The sequence below is a fragment of the Stegostoma tigrinum genome, chromosome 3 (genome assembly GCF_030684315.1).
Source record: "Stegostoma tigrinum isolate sSteTig4 chromosome 3, sSteTig4.hap1, whole genome shotgun sequence".
Taxonomy (NCBI): Eukaryota; Metazoa; Chordata; class Chondrichthyes; order Orectolobiformes; family Stegostomatidae; genus Stegostoma; species Stegostoma tigrinum.
The window spans coordinates 30,007,184-30,033,902 of record NC_081356.1 but is presented as its reverse complement, the minus strand read 5'-3'; the positions used below and the strand labels follow the sequence as shown (position 1 = coordinate 30,033,902).

The 26,719-nt window shown below is 40.6% G+C and overlaps 1 protein-coding gene across 1 annotated transcript; it reads left to right on the top strand.

The window, feature by feature from the left end:
- smu1a (SMU1 DNA replication regulator and spliceosomal factor a) lies at nucleotides 1–25,801 on the top strand. The gene is made up of 12 exons (XM_048528270.1): nucleotides 1–150; nucleotides 2,889–3,099; nucleotides 4,981–5,133; nucleotides 6,345–6,455; nucleotides 8,980–9,108; nucleotides 9,485–9,604; nucleotides 11,615–11,731; nucleotides 15,817–15,944; nucleotides 22,306–22,432; nucleotides 22,771–22,938; nucleotides 25,113–25,265; nucleotides 25,413–25,801. Exons 1-12 carry the CDS (start codon nucleotides 125–127, stop codon nucleotides 25,509–25,511), a joined length of 1,542 nt encoding a protein of 513 aa, XP_048384227.1. The 5' UTR covers nucleotides 1–124; the 3' UTR covers nucleotides 25,512–25,801.
- The last annotated feature ends 918 nt before the right edge of the window (nucleotides 25,802–26,719 follow it).

The window sequence follows — 26,719 nt, the reverse complement described above, 5'->3', positions numbered from 1 at the left end:
GATGTTTGTGGAAACCGGAAGCTCCGCTGTTGGAAGCAGCGGGTCTTTAGGACTTGCTGCTTTGGACCATTTTTTTGTGTTTGTCGGGTGAAGGAGGAAGGCAACGTCCTGGGTACCGGTCAACATGTCGATCGAAATCGAATCGGCGGAGTAAGCGATGCTGTTTGACTTCAAAGCGGGCTTGACCGTTAATGGAACGCGGGGCGGTTGGCGGCGCCGCAGAGAGAGGAGAAAAAGGCCTCCAAAACGCGAACTATTTATTTAAGACATATATCCCAGTATAGCGAATTAAATTAATGAGTTTGTAATTTGCATCGATGGCTGTGTTTGGTGATATAGTAGATCTGAATTTGCATTAATGCGATACCTGGAGTTGTTTGCTCCCTTTGTAATTTGGCACGCTTTTCCATATTATTGTCAGGCCAGGTTTTGGTTGTGACCAAAACTAGAGGGGTATCAATGTAGGACGATCAATAATAAATACAATAGCAAGTTCAAAACAGCTTTCTTTAGCCCGAAAGTACTAAGAGTCTGTTTCTATGCTGAAGACCCAATGTACAGACCTATCTCTTCCTCGAGTTTATATATTTTGAGAGTATTAGCTGTTGAGCAGCAAAACTGGGAGAACTTGTAACTTCCATTAAGTCTTGTTAAATCAATTATGGTGTTATGACAAGGAAAAGGATAAAGCAGGAACTGTAGGCCAATTTGTCTAGCCTCAGTGGTGAAGAAACCAAGGGAATCATTCTGAAGTGCAGAATTAATCTTAGAGATGCAGGGGACTGATTAAGAAGAGCTAGCATGATTATGTTAGGGGAGGTTGTGTCATCTTTTTAAAAGAGGTAACTAGGTGTGTTGCTGAGAGCAATGCATTTGCAATGCCGGTAATTTACTTGGACTCCAACAAGGCTTTTTGATAGGTCCAGCATGGGAGGTGAGAGCCAATGGGGTCAAAGGAAATTTAGCTAATTGGATCCAGAATTGGCTGAGTAACAGGAAGCAGAAGGTGATGGTGGGTGTGTTTTGTGACTGGAAATCTGTGTCCACTGGGGTTCTGCAGTGATCAGTGTTGGGATCCTTGCTGATTGTGATACATATAAATTTAGATCTGAATGCAGGAGGTGGATTACTAAGTTTGAAGATGAAAGAAAATTGGTAGAATGGTAATAGTGAGGAAGATAGCCACAGTTAGAAATTTGCTTGCAGTCCTGAAATTCACGTTGTAAGAGGGATATGATTGCAATGGACAAGGTTTAGAGGACACTTAACAGGGTATTACCTGTGCTAGAGAATTTTGGTTATGTAGAAAGATTGCTTTCTTTGGAACTGAGGAGGAAATTTTGAGGGCCAGAGATAGGGTAGACAGGAGGAACTTTTCCCCCTGTTGGAGGGATCAGTGACTGGGGGCATACCTTTTAAGGTAAGGGGAAAGAGGTTTAAAAGGGAACTGAGGAAAAGAAAAAGCCACCCAGGGGGTGGTGGGAACCTGGTGCTCACTGCCTGAAAGGGTGCTAAAAGTAGAAACCTGATTAAATTTAAGAATTACTTAACTGTGCACTTCGATGCCAAGACTATGGATCAAGAACTGGAAACTGGGATTGGAGCACAGTTTCTGTCAAATGAGCTTGAGTAGTGTCTGGTTTTATTGGTACTGCTGTCCACTATTGACAACACATGAATATATGAACAAGGAACGACAGCAGGCTACTTGGTCCTGAAAGCCATTAGACATTACTCGACAAGCCATTCACCTCCTTGGGCTTGTTCCACTATTTAGTGAGATGTAGGCTGATTTGATCTAACTCCAATGTACCTGTTTTTGCACCGTATCACTTATTATATAATAATAATCCAACAGCCTTACAGTTTAAAGTGCCAATTGATCGATCATGTTATTTGTGTAATCCAGACACCCAGATAGCATTCTGGGGATCTGGGTTCGAATCCCGCCACAGCAGACGGTGGAATTTGAATTCAGTAAAATATCTGGAATTAAGACTCTAATGATGACCATGAATCCATTGTTGATTGTCAGAAAAAACTCATCTGGTTCACTAATGTCCTTTAGGGAAGGAAGCTGCCATCCTTACCTGGTCTGGCCTACATGTGACTTCAGACCCACATTGGAACTCTCAACTTGACACTCAGCTGCCCTCTAGGCAATTAAGGATGTGAAATAAATGCTGCCTAGCCAGTGATGCTCTCATGCTGTTAATGAATAAAGAAAAAGAAAGTTCCAAGCATCTAACTTCCTTTTGTGTATAGAAATTATTCCTTATTTCTCCTCAGAGGGGTTTAGTTCTAATTTTTACATTATATTCCTTAGTCTAAGACTCCCCAGTCAGTGGAAATAGTTTATTTCCCTTAATGTCTTAAAGTTAAATCAAGTCACCCTTGATGTTTGTTTTTAAAAGTTATTTCATGGATATGCCTGTGGTAGTGGCAAGGCCTGCATTTGTTGTCTGTCTGTAGTTGTCTGTGAGAAACTGATGGTGGGGAGCCACCATTTTTGAACGACTTCACTTCACCTGGTGTAGGTACTTGCAGTGCTGTTCGGAAGGCCCTCCAAAATTCCAAGACTCATAGCTTTATTTTGTAAACGTTCCTTTCAGGTTCTTACATTGCTATTTTTGGGAGCTTGCTGTGAATGTATTAGGTACTATGTTTTCTGTTTGACAACAGTGACCATACTTCAAAAGCATTCAGTTGCTAGCTAAAATACTTTAAGATGCAGAAGACAGTACAAGTTTATTCTTTTGAAGTATGGATGTAGTCATTAATGAAAGGAAAATTAGGAAGTTATGTATAGGTGCAAGATTTATAATATAAATGTATTAGACAAATTTGGTCTCTTAATGTTTAATAGAGTTGCTTTTCTTTATTCATAGTGTTGTCCGTCTGATCATGCAGTACTTGAAGGAGAATAATTTGCATCGGACCCTGGCAACTCTACAAGAAGAGACCACAGTGTCTTTGAACACGGTGGACAGTATTGAGAGCTTTGTAGCAGATATAAACAGTGGCCACTGGGACACTGTATTACAGGCCATACAGTCACTGAAGTTGCCTGATAAAACACTTATTGATTTGTACGAACAGGTAAGCTTATTGATCAAGTGTGATTAATAGGTGAAGAAGGGGATTGTGTTGATGTTTCTGTGCTGTGGTGGGGAATTCTTACCTGAAAGAGAGAATGTGTTTGTGAATCTCTCATTCGTGCCACATTAACCTTCCCACCCTTTTAATTATCAGTTCTCTAAAGGTTGTCAAATTTGATAGGTTACCAAGGCTCCCAGGCACTAATGCTAAAAGTAGCAAGCAACGTTTGCAGTAACTGAGAGCTCATCACCTTCAAAAGACACTTTATAGCCTTCAGCACGGGAGTCATATTTTCTTCAGTGATCGAGGTTTCTTATTTCTCATTGGGTTAGGATTGCATTTTTTTACACACATTGTACAAATCCTGTGTCAAGGCAGGTAGCCCAGGATTTCAACAGTAATGCACCAAGCTCAAATCTACAGTGAGACAAAATTGATGCCAGGACAAAGCATTTTAAAAGTTAAATTAATATTATTTGACAGTGCATTGAAAATATTATATAAAAAAATGCAATTTTTTAATGTTGGAAGCCATGTAAACAGTTAAACCTCCAGCAATGGTGCTTTACCATTAGTCTGTTAATGTGAAAACAACAAAGTTCGCTTGTACACAATCTCCAGGCAACAGTTCTGGTGCAGTACTTGAGCGAGTACTGTAGAGTCAGTCATAGAGCTGCACAGCATGGAAACAGACCCTTTGGCCCCACTTGTCCATGCTGACCAGATATCCTAAATAAATCTCTTCCCGTCTACCAGTATTCAGCCCATATCTGTCTAAAATCTTGCTATACATATTCCATTCCAGAAGCCTTTTAAATGTTTTAATTGTCAACACAACTTCTTCTGGCAGCTCATTCCATACACGCACCACCCTCTGCAAGAAAAAGTTGTCCCTTAGGACCCTTTTTAAGTCTATCCCCTCTCACCTTAAATTTACATCCCCTAGTTTTGGACTCCCCACACCAGGGAGACGACCTTATCTATTCATCCACCCCATGTCCCTCATGCTTTTATAAACCTCTAAAAGGTTGCCCCTCATCTTCTGATGCTCCAGGAAAAATAGCCCCAACCTACTCAGACATTCGCTATAGCTCAAACCCTCCAACCCTGGAAACATCTGTAAATCTTTTCTGAACCCTTTCAAGTTTCACAACATGCCTCCTGTAGCAGGGAGATGAGAATTGCACACAGTATTCCAAAAGTGGCCTAACTAATATCCTGTACAGCCGCAACATGATCACCTAACTGCTGCACTCAATGCACTGACTAATAAAAGTAAGCATACCAAATGCCACCTTCATTATCCTATCTAACTGTGACTTCACTTTCAACAAACTTTAAAGCTGCAGTCCAAGGTCTCTTTGTTCATTAACACTCCCCAGGACCTTACCATTAAGTGTGTAAGCCCTGCCCTGAATTGCCTTTCCAAAATGCAGCACTTCATACTTATCGAAGTTAAACTCCATTTGCCACTCCTCGACCCATTGGCCCATCTGATGAGGATTTCATTGTACTCGGAGGTAAGCTCCTTCGCTGATGCCTCCAATTTTGGTATGATCTGCAAACTGACAAACGATACCCCCGATGTTCTATTGGACAAGTGATCTTTCAGATGATTTCTTGAAACAAACCTCTGTCTGTTATCTCAGTTGAATAAGAAATTATAGCTCTTCATTGAGACTTAAAATGTATGATTTCTCGAGTGGGTTTAACCAAGTGGTTTTATGTTGGGCAAGTGATTCAACAGAGTACAGATATTTCCTGTTGTAGGTGCATCTCTTTTTTTACTTAAGCCCCACAAAAAAGAAATGTTCTGTGTATCCAGAAAATGAGCTTTAGTGTAACACTGAAAGTTTTGAAATGTTTTTGTTCATTTCCCAGGTGGTCTTAGAGCTAATTGAACTTCGTGAGTTGGGTGCAGCTCGATCTTTGCTTCGACAGACTGACCCCATGATTATGTTAAAACAGACCCAACCAGAGAGATATATTCATCTGGAGAACCTGTTAGCAAGATCCTACTTTGATCCACGTGAGGTACTTGAACTTCTGTCATCAAACTTTTAGAAGGCACGAGGATGACAATGTTGAGAAAACTGTTGAATGTATTCTACTTTTTCTCTACAAGTGTAGAGAAAAATAACTTTCTATTGTTTTTACTGGGGAATTCTCAAATTTCTTTCAATAGAATCTACAATGTATCCTCCAGATTTCATTGTCATGTACTGCACAACTGATTTTCTTTGCAAAACGTTCAATCTGAATCAAGATGACTGAGAAAGCATAGTTTAAAATTCCTAATAATTTAATGATCCATACTTAGCTGGTGTCTTTTGAATATTATTTGAAGTAGTAGTGTATTTTATTTCCATGTTGGATACTCAAACCATTGAGGCTTTGGCATTTGCAATGAGGGTGTAACTATTTGAAAACAAGTGTGAGAATAAATGGAGTCATGATGCAGCTGCATGAAACCTGTGTCTATTCCCATTGTGCACATCAAGGGGCTTTTGTTTGAAAACTACTACACTTTGTTGCCACAAGTAATTTTATATTACAGGAGTGTAGTGAACATCAGGTGCTCCATGCTACCAATTAAAATGCCACATACATGTTTCAAATCAGAAGTTTATTGGTATCAAAAAACTAAAGTTCCTGATTGATCCCTGCGCCTGCCTTTTCCATGGTATGACAGTAGTATTTTCATGCAGGAGCTGGATGGGATACGTGGATCGGTTGATGTCTTATTTCGTTGCAGTGCGTCTTTTTGTAATAAAAGTATCGTAGAATGATTGCACTCCCACAGGGGCCATTTGGCCCATTCTGTCAGTGTCAACAATTTGAAAAACTGATCTAATTATCCAGTTTTTCCCAAAGCCCTGCATTTTTTTTTAGTATCCTTTAATATTTATCCAGTTCCCTTTTGAAAATAACTAGTAAATCTGTTTCCAACACCCTTTCATGTAACATTCATTCTAGATCACAAAAACTCACTTTATAAAAAGCAATCCTTTTTCTTTTGGCTTCATGTCAATGTATTCATGACAACTTGCAGCTGCTCCGTACTGAATGTGTTCACACGTTTTAGAAGAAAATCTTAGAAGCACCTTGCCACCTGTATAGTAGCAGAGCTACTATGGGGTAGGTGAATGAAACATATTTTAAGCAAGTATGGTAAATTGGCACCTGGAATTTTGCTACTTGACTATCTATTATGCCTCAGTGCATTGTCATTTGCTGCTACTTAGGCTTACCCAGATGGCAGCAGTAAAGAGAAGCGAAGAGCAGCCATTGCTCAAGCTCTGGCAGGAGAAGTCAGTGTGGTGCCCCCTTCACGTCTCATGGCTTTGTTGGGTCAGGTAAGTGTACCTGTTTTGCTATGCCAGTTGCATTTTGTTTACGTTCCTACCATTTAAGTGTTACATGATAAATAGTGAAAGCTTTAAAAAGTATATCTTCTGTTGTACCTTTTTTGACATGAGTAGAATTGCTACTCCAGTGCTGTAAATGTATAAAGTAAAATGGACAGGTAATGACCATATTATTCAGTTTTCAATTTAGATCAAACACAACTCCATTTCTGCTCATTGCATCATGTAATTACAAATTTCTTACTTACCTATCAATTGTTCATCATTCTTAATTATTCTAAGGGAGGGAAAGGAGAGCAGCTTGATCTGAATGGTTGCAACTTTGACCTTATAACCACTTTATCTTGAAATTGTGATTAAAATTGTACCCAACATTGCATACCTTGGATGAGCTGGTTTCAGAATGAAAACATCCTGAAACAACTCTGCTTTGCATTTGTTATCAGAAATGAGCAGTTGCCAAAAACAATGAGACCTCCATGCACTCAAATATTCCTCAAATCTTATCAAAAGGTCTCTTTATAGATTGAGCATATTTTGGCACAGGAGGTTTGCAGTGGATTCTTATTAGGCAAGGGTATAGATGTTGATTGAACCAAGGTGAGTAATTCTTTTAAGAAACAGATCAATCATTGATCTGATTGAATGGTAGAATAAGCTTGGGTCGAATGATGTTCACCTTTTCCTGAGTTCTATGTGCAAGTAAGTGTTTTGCATTATGTGTGGTAATTTAGCTTTTATATTTCTGATAATGAAATTTCTTGGGGGAAAAGCATTTGGGTTTTGCATTGACAGACATCCTTGTATCCTCCATGGCCGCAGGTGAGGTCCCAGAGGACTGGAGTATAACTAATGTTGTCCCATTTTTTTTGAAAAAGGATAGGGATAATCCAGGAAATTACGGGCCTGTGAGCCTTACATTGGTGGTAGGGAAATAAATAGAAAAAATTCAGGGGGACAAGATTTATATGCATTTAGAAGTAAATGAACTTATTAGCGATAGGCAGCGTGGTGTTGAGAGGGGGGAGGTAGTGCCTCCCTAACTTGATTGAGTTTTTTTGAGGAAGTGATGAAGATAATTGAGGGAAAAGCAGTTGATGTTGTCTATATGGACTTCAGAAAAGTCTTTGACAGGTTTCCTTATGGTAGTCTGATGCAAAAGGTGAACTGACGTGGTATCAAAAGTGAGCTGGCAAAATGGATACAGAACTGACTTAGTCATAGACATAGGGTAGCGGTGGAAGGATGTGGTGTTCCATGGGAATCAATGCTGGGACCTCTGTGGTCTACATAAATGATTTGGAGGAAAACGTGGCTGGTCTAATGAGTAAGTTTGCAGATGATACAAAGATTGGTGGAGTTGTGGATAGTGAGAGGATACAGCAAGATATAAATCAGTTGGAGGCTTGGGCAGAAAAATGGCTGATGGAGTTTAATCCAAACAAATGTGAGGTGATGCATTTTGGAAGATCAGGTCCAGATGGAAATTGTACAGTGAATGGCAGAACCCTTAGGTGTATTGATATATAGACGGATGTGCAGATCCACAGATCACTGAAGATGGCAGCGCAGGTATATAAGGTAGTAAAAAAGGCTAATGGCTTGCTTGACCTCATAGGAAGGGACATTGAGTATAAATTATAGGCTAGTTATGCTGCAACATTATAGAACTTTAGGCCACACTTGGTACATTGTGTACTGTTCTGGTCACCATGCTACTAGAAGGATGTGAATGCTTTGGAGAGGGTACAGAAAACGTTTGCTAGGATATTGCCTGTATGGTGGATTTTAGCTATGGAGAAAGGTTAGATAGACTGGTTGGTTTGTTTTCACTGGAACTTGGAAGGTTGAGGGGTGACCTGACAGATTTATGAGATTGAGAATGGAAGGTATGAGGCTGTTTCCCAGTGTGGACGGGTCAATTTCGAGGGGACACTGGTTCAAGGTGTTGGGGGGAGGTGGGGGCAAAGTTTGACATGTGCCGGGCATGTTTTTCACACAAATGGTGGTGAATGCCTAGAGCATGTTGTCAGAGAAGGCAGTGGAAGCAGTAGCAGAATTCAAGAAGCACCCAAATGAATACATAAATAGAAAGGGAATGGAGGGATACAGATCCTGTAAGTGAAGATACATTTTGTCCTTCCATACTAAAACTGTCAGCACAGGCTTGGAGGGTTGAAGGGGCTGTTCGAATGCTGTATTTTTCTTTGTTCTTTCTTTGTTCATTTTGAGTGGAGAATGATTGACTGATTGCACTGCAAAAGTCACTTCGTTCTTGCATGTTTGTAATTTAAAACCATATAAGGAATTCTGATCTACCTGGTCCTTTAATAATATCCATGGTAACGCGTTTAAAATGGAAAATTTTCAAAGTTGTGACTGGAAAACCGAATCAACAGTTAAAGAATGGAAATGATTCATGGCCAACTCTTTCCTTTATAGTATATTTTAAGTCACTTATATGAAAGAAAAATGTTAGCCCTTTTGCTAATGTTTTCTTGTATTGTTCCAGGCATTAAAATGGCAGCAACACCAGGGGCTTCTGCCTCCAGGTATGACAATTGACTTGTTCAGAGGTAAAGCAGCTGTGAAAGATGTAGAAGAGGAGAAATTCCCAACTCAACTCAGCAGGCACATCAAGGTAAAAGTTTTAGTTTGATGAAACACCTGGTCTTGCATCCGTTTCAAAATGGGATCAATCCAAACTTGAGGCTCAAACGCATTACTAAATCCGTTCATGGAAGCACTCGCTAAAAACTGAGTACAACTAAACTTGTCTTAATGTTTTGCTTTTAAAGTCTTGAAGAATGCTTCATAAATTTGCTGTGAGGGTTGAAATGAGAGTTTCAAAGAGTTTCAAGCCTTTATTTAAGTGTAATTTTGATATTTGAAAGAAGTTGAGGTTTAAATACTGTTAACTGAAAAAAAAGATGCTATATGGGTAGGACAGTTCATTGACATTTTTAAAATTGCACACTTGCATTGATGTGAGTGATTTATTGTTTTTGTTTCAACAGTTTGGTCAAAAGTCCCATGTAGAGTGTGCTCGGTTCTCACCAGATGGTCAGTATCTTGTTACTGGTTCTGTGGATGGCTTTATTGAAGTGTGGAACTTCACCACTGGCAAAATTAGAAAGGTAAGTACAAGCAGGTTACTTGGTGGGGTTATCTCATGTTATTGCAGATCAAGTTTCTCCACTCTTGAGAATTAAACCAATGTTACTAATTAGTATGAACTTGTAGTTGTTTCTGGTGTTTTGGCAATTGCAAAGTTCTGTTCAGTCATCCTGCTGTTGAATTCAGAGGATTTTCCCAAGTAGACCATTCAGTGTTCTTAGGGCTCAGGTGAAGATTGTTAAATGTATTGTCAGGCGCAAGTGAATACATGTATATAGGATTGCTTGATACATTTAAACATCTTTTCTTTATTTGCTGAAAAGAGACATGCAGTGAAAGCTTTTCATCTTGCACTGATCCAGACAATCTGAAGAATACTAAATATCAGAGGATAATTTATACCACGTAAAGTGGATGCTGATTGGTTGGCAAGTGAACTTTAAATAGTAGAACTGTTGCTATGGAAAATTGAATATTTTTGACAAAGATGATGTTGGCACAACTTTCTTTGATTTGAAGTGAATAGTCAAATATGACAAAGTATACATGAATATTTGCATTTTTAAATTCCACCTGACGTAACTTAGTTTGATTTTGAATGGTTTAAAATGCAGATTGACTTTAACTTTGTATTGTGAAGGTCAACAGCAAGATTATTTTCTTTTAGTAACAAATCTGAATGTTCCACTGATGCTAAATCAGTCAATCAATTTGGTATCTGCTTAACAAAAGTATACAACATATCTATCCAGATCAGATTTTAGAAACTGCTTTGCTCATAATAGCATAACACGCTGTGGTTAGTTATATGGAATCTCTAAATAACTTAATTCTAGATGATTATGTGTACTTGTTAATGTTGTGAAGGAGTTCATGGTCTCTCCCAAAACCCACGTTTATGGGCCCATGATTTTCAGTTGCTAGCTGTGTGTTTGTGGAATGCCAGTACAGGATAATGCTGCACACATTTATAATATTACTATGCCATCGAAGGCTACAAAATCATGATGTTGGAGATGGTATATTGTCATGGATATGGAATTGGCTTGTGGACAGGAAAGAGCACATTTCAGTTTGGTGACTTATAACCAGTAGGGTTCCACAAGGACCAGTGTTGATTATATTGTATGTTTATGACTTGGAGGAAGGAAGTGAATGTACTGTAGCCACTTGTGCATATGACACAAAAATAAGTGAAAAGGCAAGTCGTGAAAAGTATACAAATAGTTTACAGAGAAATTTATTAGGTAAGGAAGTGGGCAAAAAGTTAGGAAATGGAGTATGGTGCAGGGAAAATGTGAAGTTCTTCATTTTGGAAAGGAGAAGAAAAGAAGTACTATTTGAATGGAGGAAAAACTGCAGAAAGCTGCAACACAAAGGGACTTAGGGGTACTTGTGCATGGAAAAACAGAAAGCTGGCACTCTGGTGCAGCAGGTAATCATGAAGGCTAATGGAATGTTGGCCCTTACTTTACGGGTGTTGGAATATAACAGTAAAACAGTCTCTGCAACTTTACATGGTGCTGTTGAGACTACATCTACACTACAGTATGCAGTTTTGATTCCCTTATTTAAGGATCGTTATCAGTTCATTGGAGACAGTTCAGAGAAGGTTCGCTAATATGATTCCCATTATGGAGGATTTGTCTTGAGTCAAGATTGAACAGGTTGGGACTATACTTAATGGACAGGAAAGTTGATGTGAAGAATATCAGATAAGCCACTATTTTATTGAATGGCAAATCAGGCTTGAAGGACTTAATGGCCCACTGCCATTCCTGTTTGTTATGTTTGAAGTGCGCAATTTGACAGAATGGGTCAATATTAATGTATTATGAATTGATAGTTTGTCTTTTCCCATTAGCTGTTCATTGGGAATGGTGGATATAACTGGGTAGAGGTCTCTCTGACTTGTTTTATCTTATTAATAAGGTATTGCAACAGTAAGGTTGGTTAGTTGTTTTGTGTGGCTGTTGCACCAATAATGGACACTTGATCCCTTTTTTTGTCCCCTTAATGTTACTTTCTAGGATCTAAAGTACCAAGCACAAGATAACTTCATGATGATGGATGATGCAGTTCTTTGCATGTGTTTCAGTCGCGATACTGAAATGTTGGCAACAGGAGCACAGGATGGAAAGATTAAGGTGGGTAGCCAAATTGAAGAAGATTCATGCAAATATAAAGTTTTCAAAGTTGTTTTTTCCCCTTTTGGATTACCTGTATCGCTTCACTTGTAACAACATCTCATCACACTGGATGTCATTTCCATTGAGTAATTCTGGAACATTACCACCTTACAAGTTCCCCTTCAAATCATTCATAGCATGACAGAGTCAGACATCAACTGTAGAGGAGAAGGCCTTTTGGCCAGTTGCGTTCATTTCAGTCAAACCGACTGCCTAATGAATCTAATCCCATTTTCCAGCACTTGGCCCAAGACCTTGTATGCCTTGGCATCACAAGTGCATGCCTATGTACATGTTGAATGTTATAAGGATTCCTGCCTCTACCACCCTTGCTAGGCAGTGAGTTCCATGTTCCCACCACACTCTGGGTGGAAATGTTTTTCCTCATATTTCCTCTCAACCTTCTACCCCTAACGTTTGATTGGTGGAGGCTGTTTGCAAGTAGAAGGGCAACCAGGAGGCTTTCAAGAGCGATACGAGAGTTCAGGGCCAGCATGTTCCTGTTAGTGTGAAGGGCAAGGCTGGCAGGAATAGGGAACACTGGATCATTAGAGATATTGAGGCTCAAGTCAAGAAAAAGGAGGAGGCTTATGTCTGGTATAGAAAAAAGAATGTTTTCTTCAAATAAGAGGAGCTGGAGCACAAAAATCTGAACCAAATGATGACTTCTTTCAAAAAAACCTTCTTAACACAATCCGCAATAGCTGTCCAACTTGGGAAGTTAAATCATTCAATTGAGTGAAACCTGACCGGTGAGATTAAACAAGTCAGTTCACCTTCAAGGTTAATGTTATTTCTGCATTTGTGTAGAGTTGGACTTTAAGATCTGATAACAGCTGGGATCAAGTGAATCTCTTGAGGAGTAGAGGGGTGTGAGAATACACTTGAGAGAAATCAGGAAGGCAAAAAGGTGATGTAGCTTTGCCAGATAGGGTAAAGGAGAATCCAGAGAGATTCTACAAGTATGTAAAGGGCAAAAGAGTAACTGGGGAGAGAATAGGGCCCGTTAAATATTGATTTAGGCTACTTATGTGTGGAACCATAGGAGACAGTTGAGATCCTAGATGAATATTTTGTGTAAGTATTTACTGTGGAGAAGACATAAGAGCTAGGGAAATAAATAGTGATGTCATGAAGAGAGTCCACATTACGGAAGAGTTGCTGGAGGTCTTAAAACACAAAGACAGATAAATCCCTGGGAAATGATCAAGTGTATCCCAGGACGTGGTAAGAAGCTAGGGGAAAAAATTATGGGCCCCTAGCAGAGGCGTTTATATCAGTGACTGGTGAGGTGCCAGAATACGAGGGTAGGTAATGTGCCATTATTTTAAAAAGGCTGCAAGGAAAAGCAAGTGAACTACAGATGAGCCTCACATCAGTGATGGGTAAGTTGTTGGAGTGAATTCTGAGAGACAGGATCTACATGTATTTGGAAAGGCAAGGACTGATTAGGGATGGTCAGCATAGCTATCCCTAAGTCATGTCTCAGAAACTTGATTGAATTTTTTGAAGAGCTGACCCGAAGAAGGTACATGAAGGCAGAGTGGCAGACAATGACATGGATTTTAGCAAGGTCTTCAAGATGGTTCTGCATGGTATACTCGTTAGTAGTTTAGATCACATGGGATCCAGGGAGAGCTAGCCAACTGGATACAAATTTGACTTGATGGTAGGAGACAGAAGGTGGTAGAGGGTGGTTGTTCAGATTGGAGACCTGTGACCAACAGTGTACTGGAAGGACTGGTGCTGGGTCCACTGTTGTTCCTAACTTTTATATCAACAAATTTGGATGAGGGTTTTTACTAAGTTTGCAGATGGCACCAAAATTAGTGGTGTAGCGCACAGTGAAGAAAGTTATCTAAGAGCACAACAAGATCTTTATCAATTAGAACAATGAGCCAAGAAATGGCAGAATGAGTTTAATTCAAGTAAATGTAAAGTTAGTATTTTGCAAAGATAAACCTGGACGGGGCTAACGGTTAATGATAGGGCTCTGGGAAGTGTTGTTGAACATAGAGCTAGGAGTGCAGGTACGCAGTTCCTTGTAAGTGGTGTCACAGTCAACAGGGTGGTGAAGCAGATGTTTGGCATGCTTGCCTTCATCGATCAGAGCATTGAGTACAGGAATTGGGATGTCATGTTACCAGCAAGACATTGGTAAGGCCACATTTGGAGTACTGCAGACATTTCTGGTTGCCTTGCTATAGGAAGAATGCTATTAACCTGGAAGGGGTGCGAAAAAAAGAATGTTACTGAAACTGTAACTCAAACCTACCAAAGATAAGTTGAGACTTTTTTTCTCTGGAGCATAGCAGGCTGAGGAGTGACCTTAGAGCTTTATAAAATCATGAGATGCATAAGTAAGGTGAATAGCCAGGGTCTTTTCCCCAGGATAGGGGATTTTAAAACTAGAGGGCAGCTGTTTACGGTGAGAGGGGAAAGATTCAAATAGGGGCACCTTTATCACAGAGAGTGTGGTGTGTCTGTAGAATGAGCTGCCAGAGGAAGTGGTAGTTACAGGTACAGTTACAGCATTTAAAAGACATTAGGACAGGTACATCGAATAGGAAAAGTTAGAGGGAAATGGGCCAAGTGCAAGCAAATGGGACTAGTTCAGTTTAGGAAACCCAGTTGTGGATGAATTGGGCTGAAGGGCCTCTCCCTGTGCCAGATGATTATGACTCTACCTTAAATCTAAGCTCCAGGCATTGATTCCTCCATCAAGGGGAAAGCTTTCTTTCTATCTACACCATCCTAACTTAGAATATGTCAGTGTTGCTGAATCATAATCCTAGAGCCCTATATGCATAACGCTGTTTAGGGGTATCAACTCCAAATGGGCTACAGTGGTTCATGAAGTCAGCTCATCACCGTCACCCTGCCCATCCTTAATTATCCTTGATGACAAATACTGGCCTAGCCAACAAAGCGCTCATCCCCTGAATGAATTTTTTTAAAAAACATGTTATTAAAAAAGGAAAAATGTATACACTTTAGATTTTTAAAAAGGTCTACTATCATTAATGATATTTATGTTTATGGTTGAAAGTGATTAGAATGTGGACCTTGGAGTCAGTGCATTTGAGACGATATATAACTTTGTTTAAGAAACTACATATTAACATGGGTTAAAACAACAGACAGTGATATAAAGAGAGGTGAGATCAGGCACATGGACATGAAGGTTGGCACAGAATATTTGGGCTGACTTGTTTCTACTTGTCTGTATGCTGTGTAATCACTGTAATATGTGCATCTTCAATAAGGTTATAAAATGAGGAAACGTGAGTATATGCCCAACCTATGGTGCTTATATTAATGCTGTTATAAGTTGGGTTTTGTTGGGATTAGATATAGCTTGTACAGCTTTATTCAAATAGTTGATTCTAAATGGTCATCTTTATATAAGTTAAATTGTTTAATTCAACTTGTTTTTTATGGCAGTCATCTTGTTTAAGAATTATGGAAGGAAATGAAGTTCACCCCACAATCAGCTCAGTCATGATCTTGCCAAAGGATAGTGCAGGCTCAGGGGGCCTTATAGCCTGTTCCTGTTTCTAATTCATATGTTTGTATGTTTAAAGTGCTCTTTTCTGATAGCAATGAAATATTTACTGACCTATGTTACCACATCTCCCTTTCTAGTCTTTTCCTGTAAAGAAAACAAAATTGAAAATCAGAAGTGGCCCAGATCCTGCAGGGGTTGGTCCTGCCTCTAAAGATTCTTTAAAACCCATGACATCGTTCTTCTTAAAAGCTACTAAAGCTTGTCTGTATCTTCTGGATGATTGCATCTTTACTACTTTGGCTCTTAACTTATTGTAAGTTGCTCACATGCTTCCTGAGTTTTGTATATCAGTAGTGCTGATTTCACTATCTGTAACCTGAGTTCCCTCCCATCATGTAGGCAGCAGAGTACGGGTCAGCAGCACTCGTTTTCCTTTTAAACAAGAACAAAAAAGATTGTTTTCCATTAAAGAATTTTTGTGTTGCAAATTTAAAATTGTTCAAAAGAATAAAGGTCTTTGTTGGTTGCCCCACAGGTGTGGAAGATTCAGAGCGGTCAGTGCCTACGGCGATTTGAACGTGCTCACAGTAAGGGAGTAACCTGCCTCAGCTTCTCCAAAGACAGTAGTCAGATTCTCAGTGCCTCCTTTGATCAGACCATTCGGTGAGATGTATTTTAATTTGGTAAATTCAAACATTTTTGGTGCTGTCAGATTTTATCACAAAAGCCGGTGCGAAGGTTGATTACCCCTAAAGCAGTGCTTTTCAAACTTGTTCCTATTGAGACCCCACTTTGGTGATTGCAAGCTGCTGAGACCATGGACCAGTGAGAATGGAATTATGGGTAGAGGGTAGTTAGATTTTTGAGACAAGCTAGGAGGTAGACCTCACAGCAAAGGTGGGGAAAGTGGTGTTAAAGACCACTGAGATCAGCAGGATGGGGGAAAGGTTATTTTATTCAAACTCTTTTTAAAAATAATCTTTCAATTAGTTCTTTAAGGACAGGATTCAGGCCCCTAGATTTGGCCAGTTAGATCGCCATTGTTTTTTAACAATACTCCAGTTGTTTAAGGGGACACATGCAGCTTTTAACACTCAGAGCTCCAAAGCAGCCATTACCAGCTCTGAGATCACAACCTCAAAGTTTCAGGTGCCCAATCCTTTGAGACAGTGACTCATGTCTTGGTAAGCCCTGACGTGTAGAGATGCAGGGCATTAATGTTACAATGCAATATGGATTGGAGGAATTTACTATGTCAATTTCAGTGCCATGCTCAAGTTACTGGTTTGTTAGATAGGACGCATGTACAGGAGTGATTCAGCAGAGACGAAATGCGTTTTGTTTCTTCCTTCCATAACCATGCCCCCGGGATAAGGGAGAAATCCAAATCATTCATACAAATCAGAAAAAAGCTTCACCAACACCTTCCACCCCAACCTCAAGTTCACCTGGGCCATCTCCAACACATTCCTCACCTTCCTGGACCTCTCAGTCTCCATCTCAGGTAACCAGCTAAGAACTGATGTCCATTTCAAGTTCACTGACTCCAACAGCTTCCTAGAATACACGTCCTCCCACCCACCCTCCTGCAAAAATTCCATCCCCTATACCCAATTCCTCCGCCTCTGCCGCATCTGCTCCCAGGATGAGGCATTTCACTCCTGCACATTCCCAGATGTCCACGTCCTTCAAGGACCGCAACTTCCCCCCGCAGTGGTCGAGAATGCCCTTGACCGCGTCTCCGGCATTTCCCGCAACACATCCCTCACACCCCGCCCCCACCACAACCGCCCAAAGAGGATCCCCCTCGTTCTCACACACCACCCCACCAACCTCCGGATACAACGCATCATCCTCCGACACTTTCGCCATTTACAATCCGACCCCACCACCCAAGCCATTTTTCCATCCCCACCCCTGTCTGCTTTCCGGAGAGACCACACTCTCCGTGACTCCCTTGTCCGCTCCACACTCCCCTCCAACCCCACCACACCCGGCACCTTCCTCTGCAACCGCAGGAAGTGCTACACTTGCCCCCAAACCACCTCCCTCACCCTCATCCCAGGCCCCAAAATGACTTTCCATATTAAGCAGATGTTCACCTGCACATCTGCCAGTGTGGTTTACTGCATCCACTGTACCCGGTGTGGCTTCCTCTACATTGGGGAAACCAAGCGGAGGCTTGGGGACTGCTTTGCAGAACACCTCCGCTCAGTTCGCAACAAACAACTGCACCTCCCAGTCGCGAACCATTTTAACTCCCCCTCCCATTCCTCAGATGACGTGTCCATCATGGGCCTCCTGCAGTGCCACAGTGATGCCACTCGAAGGTTGCAGGAACAGCAACTCATATATTCCGCTTGGGTACCCTACTGCCCAATAGTATCAATGTGGACCTCACAAGCTTCAAAATCTCCCCTTCCCCCACTGCATCCCAAAACCAGCCCAGCTTGTCCCCGCCTCCCTAACCTGTTCTTCCTCTCACCTATCCCTTCCTCCCACCTCAAGCCACAACTCCGTTTCCTACCTACTAACCTCATCCCGCCTCCTTGACCTGTCCGTCTTCCCTGGACTCCCCACCTATACTCTCCTCTCCACCTATCTTCTTTTTCTCTCCATCTTCGGTCCGCCTCCCCCTCTCTCCGTATTTATTCTAGAACCCTCTCCCCATCCCCCTCTCTGATGAAGGGTCTGGCCCGAAACATCAGCTTTTGTGCTCCTGAGACACTGCTTGGCCTGCTGTGTTCATCCAGCTCCACACTTTGTTATCTAGCGTCCTAACCCATTCCTGGGCGCATGACTTTCAACTTGTCTCCAATCTGAGAAATGCCCATCAACATATGTCCTCTATTCCCTTTTTAGTCAACTTCTAATTCATGTTGCCAAGGACCCATCAATCTCAAGCATTTCTAAATTTCTAACCAACCTGCCCTGTGGCACTGTAGCAAATGCTTTCTGCAAGTCAAATTTGTCAGACATAATCTGTCCTTAACAAAGCTATGTTGACTGTCCATTATTAACTTAAATGTATATTAACCTTAGCCCAAATTGTATTCTCCATCAGCTTCATCAGTTTTCCCACTAGTGATGTCAAACTGGCAAGTCTATAGTTTCATGAGTTATCCTTTGCAGCTTTCTGAAACAACACTGTCACATTTGCTGTCCTCTAATCCCTTTGAATTAATTCAATGTTCAGCGACGCCTGGAAAAGTTCTGTCAATGGCTCTGCAATTTGATCCCTTACCCCTCTCACTAATCAAAGATGCATTCCATCTGGGCCTGATGACTTATCTAGCTTGGAGTACTGGCAGCCTTTTTAGCACCTCTCTTTGATCACCATACTGCTGAGCACCCACATTCTCAAAGGCTGTTGTTGTCATTTTCTAATTTGGTAAAGACAGAAGCAAAGTTTTCAAGTAGTACTTCTGCCAATCCCTTTATTCAGGTGAGCAGCTTCCCTTCCTTGTTTGTTATGGGCCCCATTCTGTGCTTCTGATGTTTTAATGTTGGCATATTTGAAGAACATTTTACTCATTGTTTTAGTGCAACCTGCCATCCTTATACTTCCTTTTAGCCTTTCTTCTTCCAGCTTAGGTTCTCTTCCTGATTTCTATTGCTGTTATTATTCTGGAATGAATCACATGCTTCTTTTCACTTCCTTATTTTCTCACGAGTATATACTAGCATGTACCTGTTCATCTCTTTGAAGTTCTCCCATTTTTCATCAATTGTTTTATCCATCAAAATCAACCTCCTCCAGTTCAATTTTCTCATCCCTAAAATTGCCCTTTTCTGGTCTGCGATCTTAGTCACTGACTTTTTTTTTTCCGACTTAATGTTGAAACTTATTATCACTATTTCCCAAATGCTCCGCCACTCTGACATTCTCCACTTGGTCTGGTTCATTTCCTAGAAGCGGATTCAGTGCTGTTCCATCCTAATAGCACTGGAAATATCCTGTTCCAGAAAGTTCTCCTGCGTATATTGCAGAATACCCTGCTCTTGTGCCCCATGGTCTACCTTCTTCCCAATCAACTGTTGGGTAATTGATATCATCCAACCATTATGATCCTACTTGTCCTGCAGATTGAACATAGAACATAGAACATAGAACAGTACAGCACAGAACAGGCCCTTCAGCCCACAATGTTGTGCCGACCATTGATCCTCATGTATGCACCCTCAAATTTCTGTGACCATATGCATGTCCAGCAGTCTCTTAAATGACCCCAATGACCTCGCTTCCACAACTGCTGCTGGCAACGCATTCCATGCTCTCACAACTCTCTGCGTAAAGAACCTGCCTCTGACATCCCCTCTATACTTTCCACCAACCAGCTTAAAACTATGACCCCTCGTGCTAGCCATTTCTGCCCTGGGAAATAGTCTCTGGCTATCAACTCTATCTATGCCTCTCATTATCTTGTATACCTCAATTAGGTCCCCTCTCCTCCTCCTTTTCTCCAATGAAAAGAGACCGAGCTCAGTCAACCTCTCTTCATAAGATAAGCCCTCCAGTCCAGGCAGCATCCTGGTAAACCACCTCTGAACCCTCTCCAAAGCATCCACATCTTTCCTATAATAGGGCGCCCAGAACTGGACGCAGTATTCCAAGTGCGGTCTAACCAAAGTTTTATAGAGCTGCAACAAGATCTCACGACTCTTAAACTCAATCCCCCTGTTAATGAAAGCCAAAACACCATATGCTTTCTTAACAACCCTGTCCACTTGGGTGGCCATTTTAAGGGATCTATGTATCTGCACACCAAGATCCCTCTGTTCCTCCACGCTGCCAAGAATCCTATCCTTAATCCTGTACTCAGCTTTCAAATTCGACCTTCCAAAATGCATCACCTCGCATTTATCCAGGTTGAACTCCATCTGCCACCTCTCGGCCCATCTCTGCATCCTGTCAATGTCCCGCTGCAGCCTACAACAGCCCTCTACACTGTCAACGACACCTCCGACCTTTGTGTCGTCTGCAAACTTGCTGACCCATCCTTCAATTCCCTCGTCCAAGTCATTAATAAAAATTACAAACAGTAGAGGCCCAAGGACAGAGCCCTGTGGAACCCCACTCACCACTGACTTCCAGGCAGAATATTTTCCTTCTACTACCACTCGCTGTCTTCTGTTGGCCAGCCAATTCTGTATCCAAGCAGCTAAGTTCCCCTGTATCCCATTCCTCCTGACCTTCTGAATGAGCCTTCCATGGGGAACCTTATCAAATGCCTTACTGAAGTCCATATACACCACATCCACAGCTCGACCCTCATCAACCTTTCTAGTCACATCCTCAAAAAACTCGATAAGGTTTGTAAGGCATGACCTACCCCTCACAAAGCCGTGTTGACTGTATTTGATCAAGCCATGCTCTTCCAGATGGTCATAAATCTTATCCCTCAGAATCCTTTCTAACACCTTGCAGACGACAGACGTGAGACTTACCGGTCTATAATTGCCGGGGATTTCCCGATTTCCTTTCTTGAAGAGAGGAATTACATTTGCCTCTCTCCAGTCCTCAGGTACGACTCCAGTGGAGAGCGAGGATGCAAAGATCTTCGCAGGTGGCGAAGCAATTGCATTTCTCGCTTCCCAAAGCAGCCGAGGACAAATCTGATCCGGGCCTGGCGACTTGTCAATCTTAATGTTTGACAAAAACATTAAGATTGCTGTACACCTAACTAAGAATTTTCTCCTTTACTTTTTCTCCATTTGGAAATCCGTACCCAACAAGGTTACTACTCCCTTCCTGTCTCTCACCTCCAACGGTATAGATTATAGTTCAGGAACTTCATCTTGTTCGAGGGAGAAGGCACTATCTTTGACCAAAACTGCCATACCTCCTTGTCTTTTACCCATCCTATTTTTACTAAATGCCTTAAACTCAGGATGTTAAGGGCCTAGTCCTGTTCTGGCTTGAGCCATGTTTCAGCCAATGCTACTATGTTGTACCCCCAGAGCAGTTTCTGCTTCCAGTTCACCAATTTTGTTTTCCCAATTTACTTACTTACAATTACCTCCTGCCCTTACCTTTTCTGTGTCCATTGGAAGGAACCATTTCCTTGCTGATTGCCAAAATTTCAGGTCTTCTCTCGCTTCTTTTTCCCTGTTTGCCATCTTCTCTCTTGTCTGGTAGTTCCAAAACTAGGCCCCTTAAGTCAACTTGCACCCCTACCTTATAAGTTTTTAAATCCACCCCCACTACAATATTTACGGTATCAGCCAGGAGGTTGGTTCCATTTCTCCAGGTGAAGCTGATCACTTCTGAACAGCTTTATCCTTTTTTCCAAAAGTCATTCCAAATGTCCCGTAAACCTAAACCCCTTTCTTCTACGCCATCCCTCAATCCGCACGTTTACTTCGTTGATCTGCCTTTGTTTAAATGGGGAAACTTGTGGAATAGATATTATCTCTGAAATTACTGCCCTAGAGAATCTAATTTTAAACCTACTCCCTAATTCCTGAAACTGATCCTGCACATTGCTCCATGCAATCCCTCCCAATGTCATGAGTTTCCACATAAACCACAACCACCTTTCTAGAAGTTTGTCCAGCTATTTTGTTATGTCCTAGCCCTTGCATCTGGGAGGCAACAGACTTACAGGATTCTCAAACTCTGCTGAAAACTAGTGTGTTCCTTGAGCTATTGAGTTGCCCGCTACTACTACCTAATCGGCCTACCAACCCCTTTCTTTTCCCAGAATAGCCTCAGGCACTGTGGTACTGTGGTTTTTCCCTCTACTCATCCATCTCCACTCGGTCATGTTGCTCCCTAAGTAGGCACCTGAAATTTCATACCTGTTAGACAGTTACAAGAAGTCCTGGGTTTCCTTCTAGCAAAGTGTCAGTCACTCACCTGCTATCTCTGCATTCCTCATTGCCTGCTGCTCACAATGTGGAGTGACCACTCTCTGGTGCAACTGTTTCCAAAACTCACTCCTTCCCTTTATGGTGCACAATGAGGAGAGTAACTGTACTGATGTCAGTGTATCGTGATTAATTGTGTTTGATCTTTTGGTAGGATTCATGGTCTTAAGTCTGGAAAAACACTGAAGGAATTTAGAGGTCATACATCATTTGTTAATGAGGTAACATTTACACAAGATGGACATTATATTTTGAGTGCATCATCGGATGGTAGTGTAAAGGTATGTAAATAATATTAATGAACATGATGCATGATAATGAAAAATATGTAAGTGTGAAAACCTTTACCATCTGGTTAATGTGCGCTACTAGGCAAGGATGTTACATGCTTCTGATGTTGGAATTGAGAAAATACAGCTAACATTTTAAAATTGACTGTAAATTATCCATATTCTGTTATTCAAATCACTGGAATTGTTCATGGTAAAATTATGCAATCTACGAGGGTGTCACAAAAATGAGCACCATAAATTTTCAACGTTATATTTCCATGTGCTGAATCAATAAAAGTTTGATCTATTTTGAGTCAAACAAAATATTTTTATCACCTCACTTGCAGATCTGGAACGTGAAAACAACAGAGTGTGCAAATACCTTCAAGTCATTGGGCAGCTCTGCTGGTACTGATATCACAGTGAACAGCGTACACCTGCTGCCAAAGAATCCTGAACATTTTGTGGTGTGTAACCGGTCGAATACAGTAGTCATTATGAATATGCAGGGCCAGGTATGGCAACACACCAGTTTACTATTGTGATTTGCTTTCAATGGAGTAAGAATAACGTTTCCCTTCCTTCACTCCTATGAAGGAAGCTGACAAAGCTTTAATAGTTGTTACTTGAATTCAAATCTAAGCATTTAAGATTTGTAATAGGATGATAGTTTCTTAAAAAGCAACCCATCACTGGCTACTTTTTGAATAATAGAAATGAAGTCACTTTTGGAGGCTGAAAATCATCCTAATTTTTAGTTATTTAGAAAATTTTTGAGCAAAAGTTTGAGAGGAGGATTATTGCATGTTTGAGTTTTCACTTAAATCTCAACTTCTATCTGTTCTGCTGGGATTTTCCTTGGATTTGATTGCTTCTCATAAATTGATTCATTAAGAAAGGCTGTTTTGAAAAGCCGATGTTCAAATGGCTCTGCTAACTTCTTAGTATTGACTGGAATTGTGTAGGAAAAAAATAGCCAGTTTGTCACAAGAATGGATGTGTCTCAGCCTTTGAGGAGAGAAGCTTGAATGGGAGAAAAGTAATGAGAAAGCAGAAGCATTGTGGTTAACATGGTGTGTTTAGAAAGAAAACTGCAAGTCCATTGACACATTACTTGGGAGAAGTTCCAAGTTATAAACTAAAATCATTATAAAATCTTAATTCAGGAAAAACCTCTTTGCCCAGTGCATTTTAACACTGGAATCACTATATCAGAAGGATTAATTGAGGCAAATAGTGCAGCTGCATTTAGGAGGAATCTAATTAAGTACAAGTGAGGAAGGAATAGAAAAAATATGCTGACGTTTGGAAGAGGGGGGGATAGGGCCACATTTGTTTCAAGTCATGGATATTCTGTGAAATGATCTAAATGGACAGGCACACAATCAGCTTGTATTGTTTTAAAATTAGTATGAAAATTGAGGTTTCATTACTTGTTTAAATGATTTTTTTTGGTGTAATGGTTCTTTAATCAAAAGGTCTTCCAAGGATGAGACGTTGCATTCTCATGGAAAGACTAGAAAAGTTCTTCTTTAGAGAGATTTGATGGAGATCTTTAAAACCTTGAGCACTTTTTAGAGAAAAGAAATATTTCTAGTGTCCGGAATGTCATTAACTATGCAGTTATACAAAACTCAGAATAATTGTAAACCATGAGGAAGGCAGTGTTTAACTTAAAGACACAGACAAGTTGGTGGAGTGGGCAGATGAAATCAACGCAGAGAAGCGTGAGGTGATGCATTTTAGTCGGAAGAGTTTTGAAAGACAATGTAAAATAAGGGGTACCATTCTGAAACGTGCCAGGCCAGAAAGACATGGTGTATATGTGTACTAATATCAAAGGTAGCAGGACAGGTGAGCCGAGCAGTTAATAGTGTATATTGTGAATGAGGCGTATTGAGTTTTTGACTTTAATAATACAGGCATAGGGTACAAGATCATTGAGGTGATGTTCAACTTGTACAAGGCAGTTGTTAGACCTCAGCTGAAATATTATGTACATTTCTGGCTGCCTCATTAAGGGAAGGATTTGAGTGCAGAGACAATTTACAAGAATGGTTCCAAGGATGAGGAGATTTAACTATGAGCAGAGATTGAAGAGCTTGGAACAGTTCTCTTCAGAGAGGAGATCTGATAGAGGTTTTAATAATCATGAGCAGGATGGATAAAAGAAAAGGAGAAGCTGGTCCTACACAAACAAAATAAGAGGGCATAGCTTTAGACTGATTAGCAAAAATGCAGTGTGAGAAAAAAGATTTTCACATGGTGATTAATCACGAGACGGGATGTAGAATCAAAGAATCCCTCCGGTACAGAAAGGCCTCTCAGCCCATTGAATCTGCATCAACTCTCAGAACAGCATCCCGTTCAGACCCAGACCCCCAACACTGATCCTGTAATCCAGCATTTACCATGGTTAATCTACCCCAGGCAGTTTACGTACTAGTTGGAAGTGGAGTGGAAACAGGTTCAACTGAGATATTCATGAGGGTGTAAGATCATTATTTGGCTAGAAATAATGTGTAAGGATATGGGGAGAGATTGGCACGAAATAATACTGCTTGTTTTAAGAAGTAATGTAGATATGATGGGCCAAATGGCCGCCTGAATCTCTCAAGTGCTGCCATATAAAAGATTTCAAACTAAGCCTCCTGCTCGGTCTGCAATTATAACCAATTCTGTGTTACAGATTGTGAGGAGCTTTAGCTCTGGTAAAAGAGAGGGAGGTGACTTTGTGTGCTGCTGTCTGTCTCCACGTGGTGAATGGATCTATTGTGTTGGTGAAGACTTTGTGTTGTACTGTTTCAGTACAGTGACTGGAAAGCTGGAAAGAACATTGACGGTGAGAGATAATACGTATTTTTTTATGTATCCAAGTGCTATTAAGTTGCGTCTTGCTGATTATTTGTAGCAGCAGCTTAGTGAGGAGAGTTAAGCCTTTCATTTTGGTTTAGATTAGGGTACATCTATGATCTGTTTAATTTTACAGGTTCATGAAAAAGATGTTATTGGAATTGCTCATCATCCACATCAGAACTTGATTGGCACCTACAGTGAAGATGGTCTTCTTAAACTCTGGAAACCTTGAAGGAATAGTACTAATGGTTTTGTTTTTTAAACCTTTATCTACTGATAGCTATAACTCAAATCTTTCTTTAGAATATCCTGTTTTGTGCAATTTTAAACCACCATTTTAGTTTCAAAAAACACATTCCCTACTGCAAGTGTATAATGTTTGATGTAGATTTGCTGCACCTTTTAAGGCATGTAATTAATGTGCATAGTAAAAGGTTCTGCAGTGTTTTTGTTGAAGAGCCAAGATCATTGTAGAGTTCAACAGCAAGGAGTTTTAAAATAAATGCAACATTTTGAAGGTGACCAGACTCATTTAAGTGGTGATTTCTTTTATTTTCTGTCAACGTGAAGATATTGCTAACTGTTGGAATTTCTGTGCACCAAACCTAAACAGCATGACAAACTGAAGTAAACCCAATTCAACTTATTAACCTTTGAGTAAGCAATGCAAAAGCTGCATTTCACAAAATAGTTGTTTGTGGTCTTTTATTTTCATTCCACAATAAGTGGAACCCAGTGTCTACTTTGCCAAGTCTTTAGAATCTTGAGTGCTTCAAATGTTACCTCATTCACAGAACAATGCTCTTGTTCTACTGAACCTTCAATGTACTTTCTCAAATTCAAGCATATCCTTGGAGACCTGAAATTGCACAGTATTCCAAGTGTAGTTGTAAAAGTCACAGCAACACTTCTTTATGTTTGAATTAATTTGTAAGGAACGTATAGTATGTATTGCACAAATACTGCAAAAATCTTTTTGACATCATTAAATTACTCAACGTACCCATGAGAATTTTTACGTGCTGCTTCTACCATTTCATCTGCTCGTCTCTCCTTTGCAGTCCTCAGTTTACATGCCCCATGAGCTTTGTACATGTAATTTTCTTTGTCATTAACATATATTGCCAAACTACTGTATTCAGTCTAATAATCCTCATCAATGTTAGTATCACCAACTCATTACACATATCTACGTATACTACTTGTTTATGGAACGTGGACACTGCTACCTATGCTAGCATTTATTGCTAGTCCTTAAGATAGTGGTGAACTTCACCTTTTAGAAATACTAGTGTTAGGAGTAAAGTTCCAGGAGTGATGACATAGTTCAAGTCAGAATAGTGCTTGGTTGGAGGGAAACTTGTTTGTGGTAAAGTTCATCTATGTCTGTTGTCTTTGAGATGGTAGAGGTCATCAGTCTGGAAGACACTGTTTAAGGAG

Bases quoted from the DNA above. Each gene is read 5' to 3' on its own strand.
- smu1a (XM_048528270.1), top strand. From the start codon at position 125: ATGTCGATCGAAATCGAATCGGCGGA. The intron at 9,109-9,484 runs GTAAAAGTTTTA...TTGTTTCAACAG, and splicing joins AACTCAGCAGGCACATCAAG to TTTGGTCAAAAGTCCCATGT. The intron at 15,945-22,305 runs GTGAGATGTATT...ATCTTTTGGTAG, and splicing joins TCCTTTGATCAGACCATTCG to GATTCATGGTCTTAAGTCTG.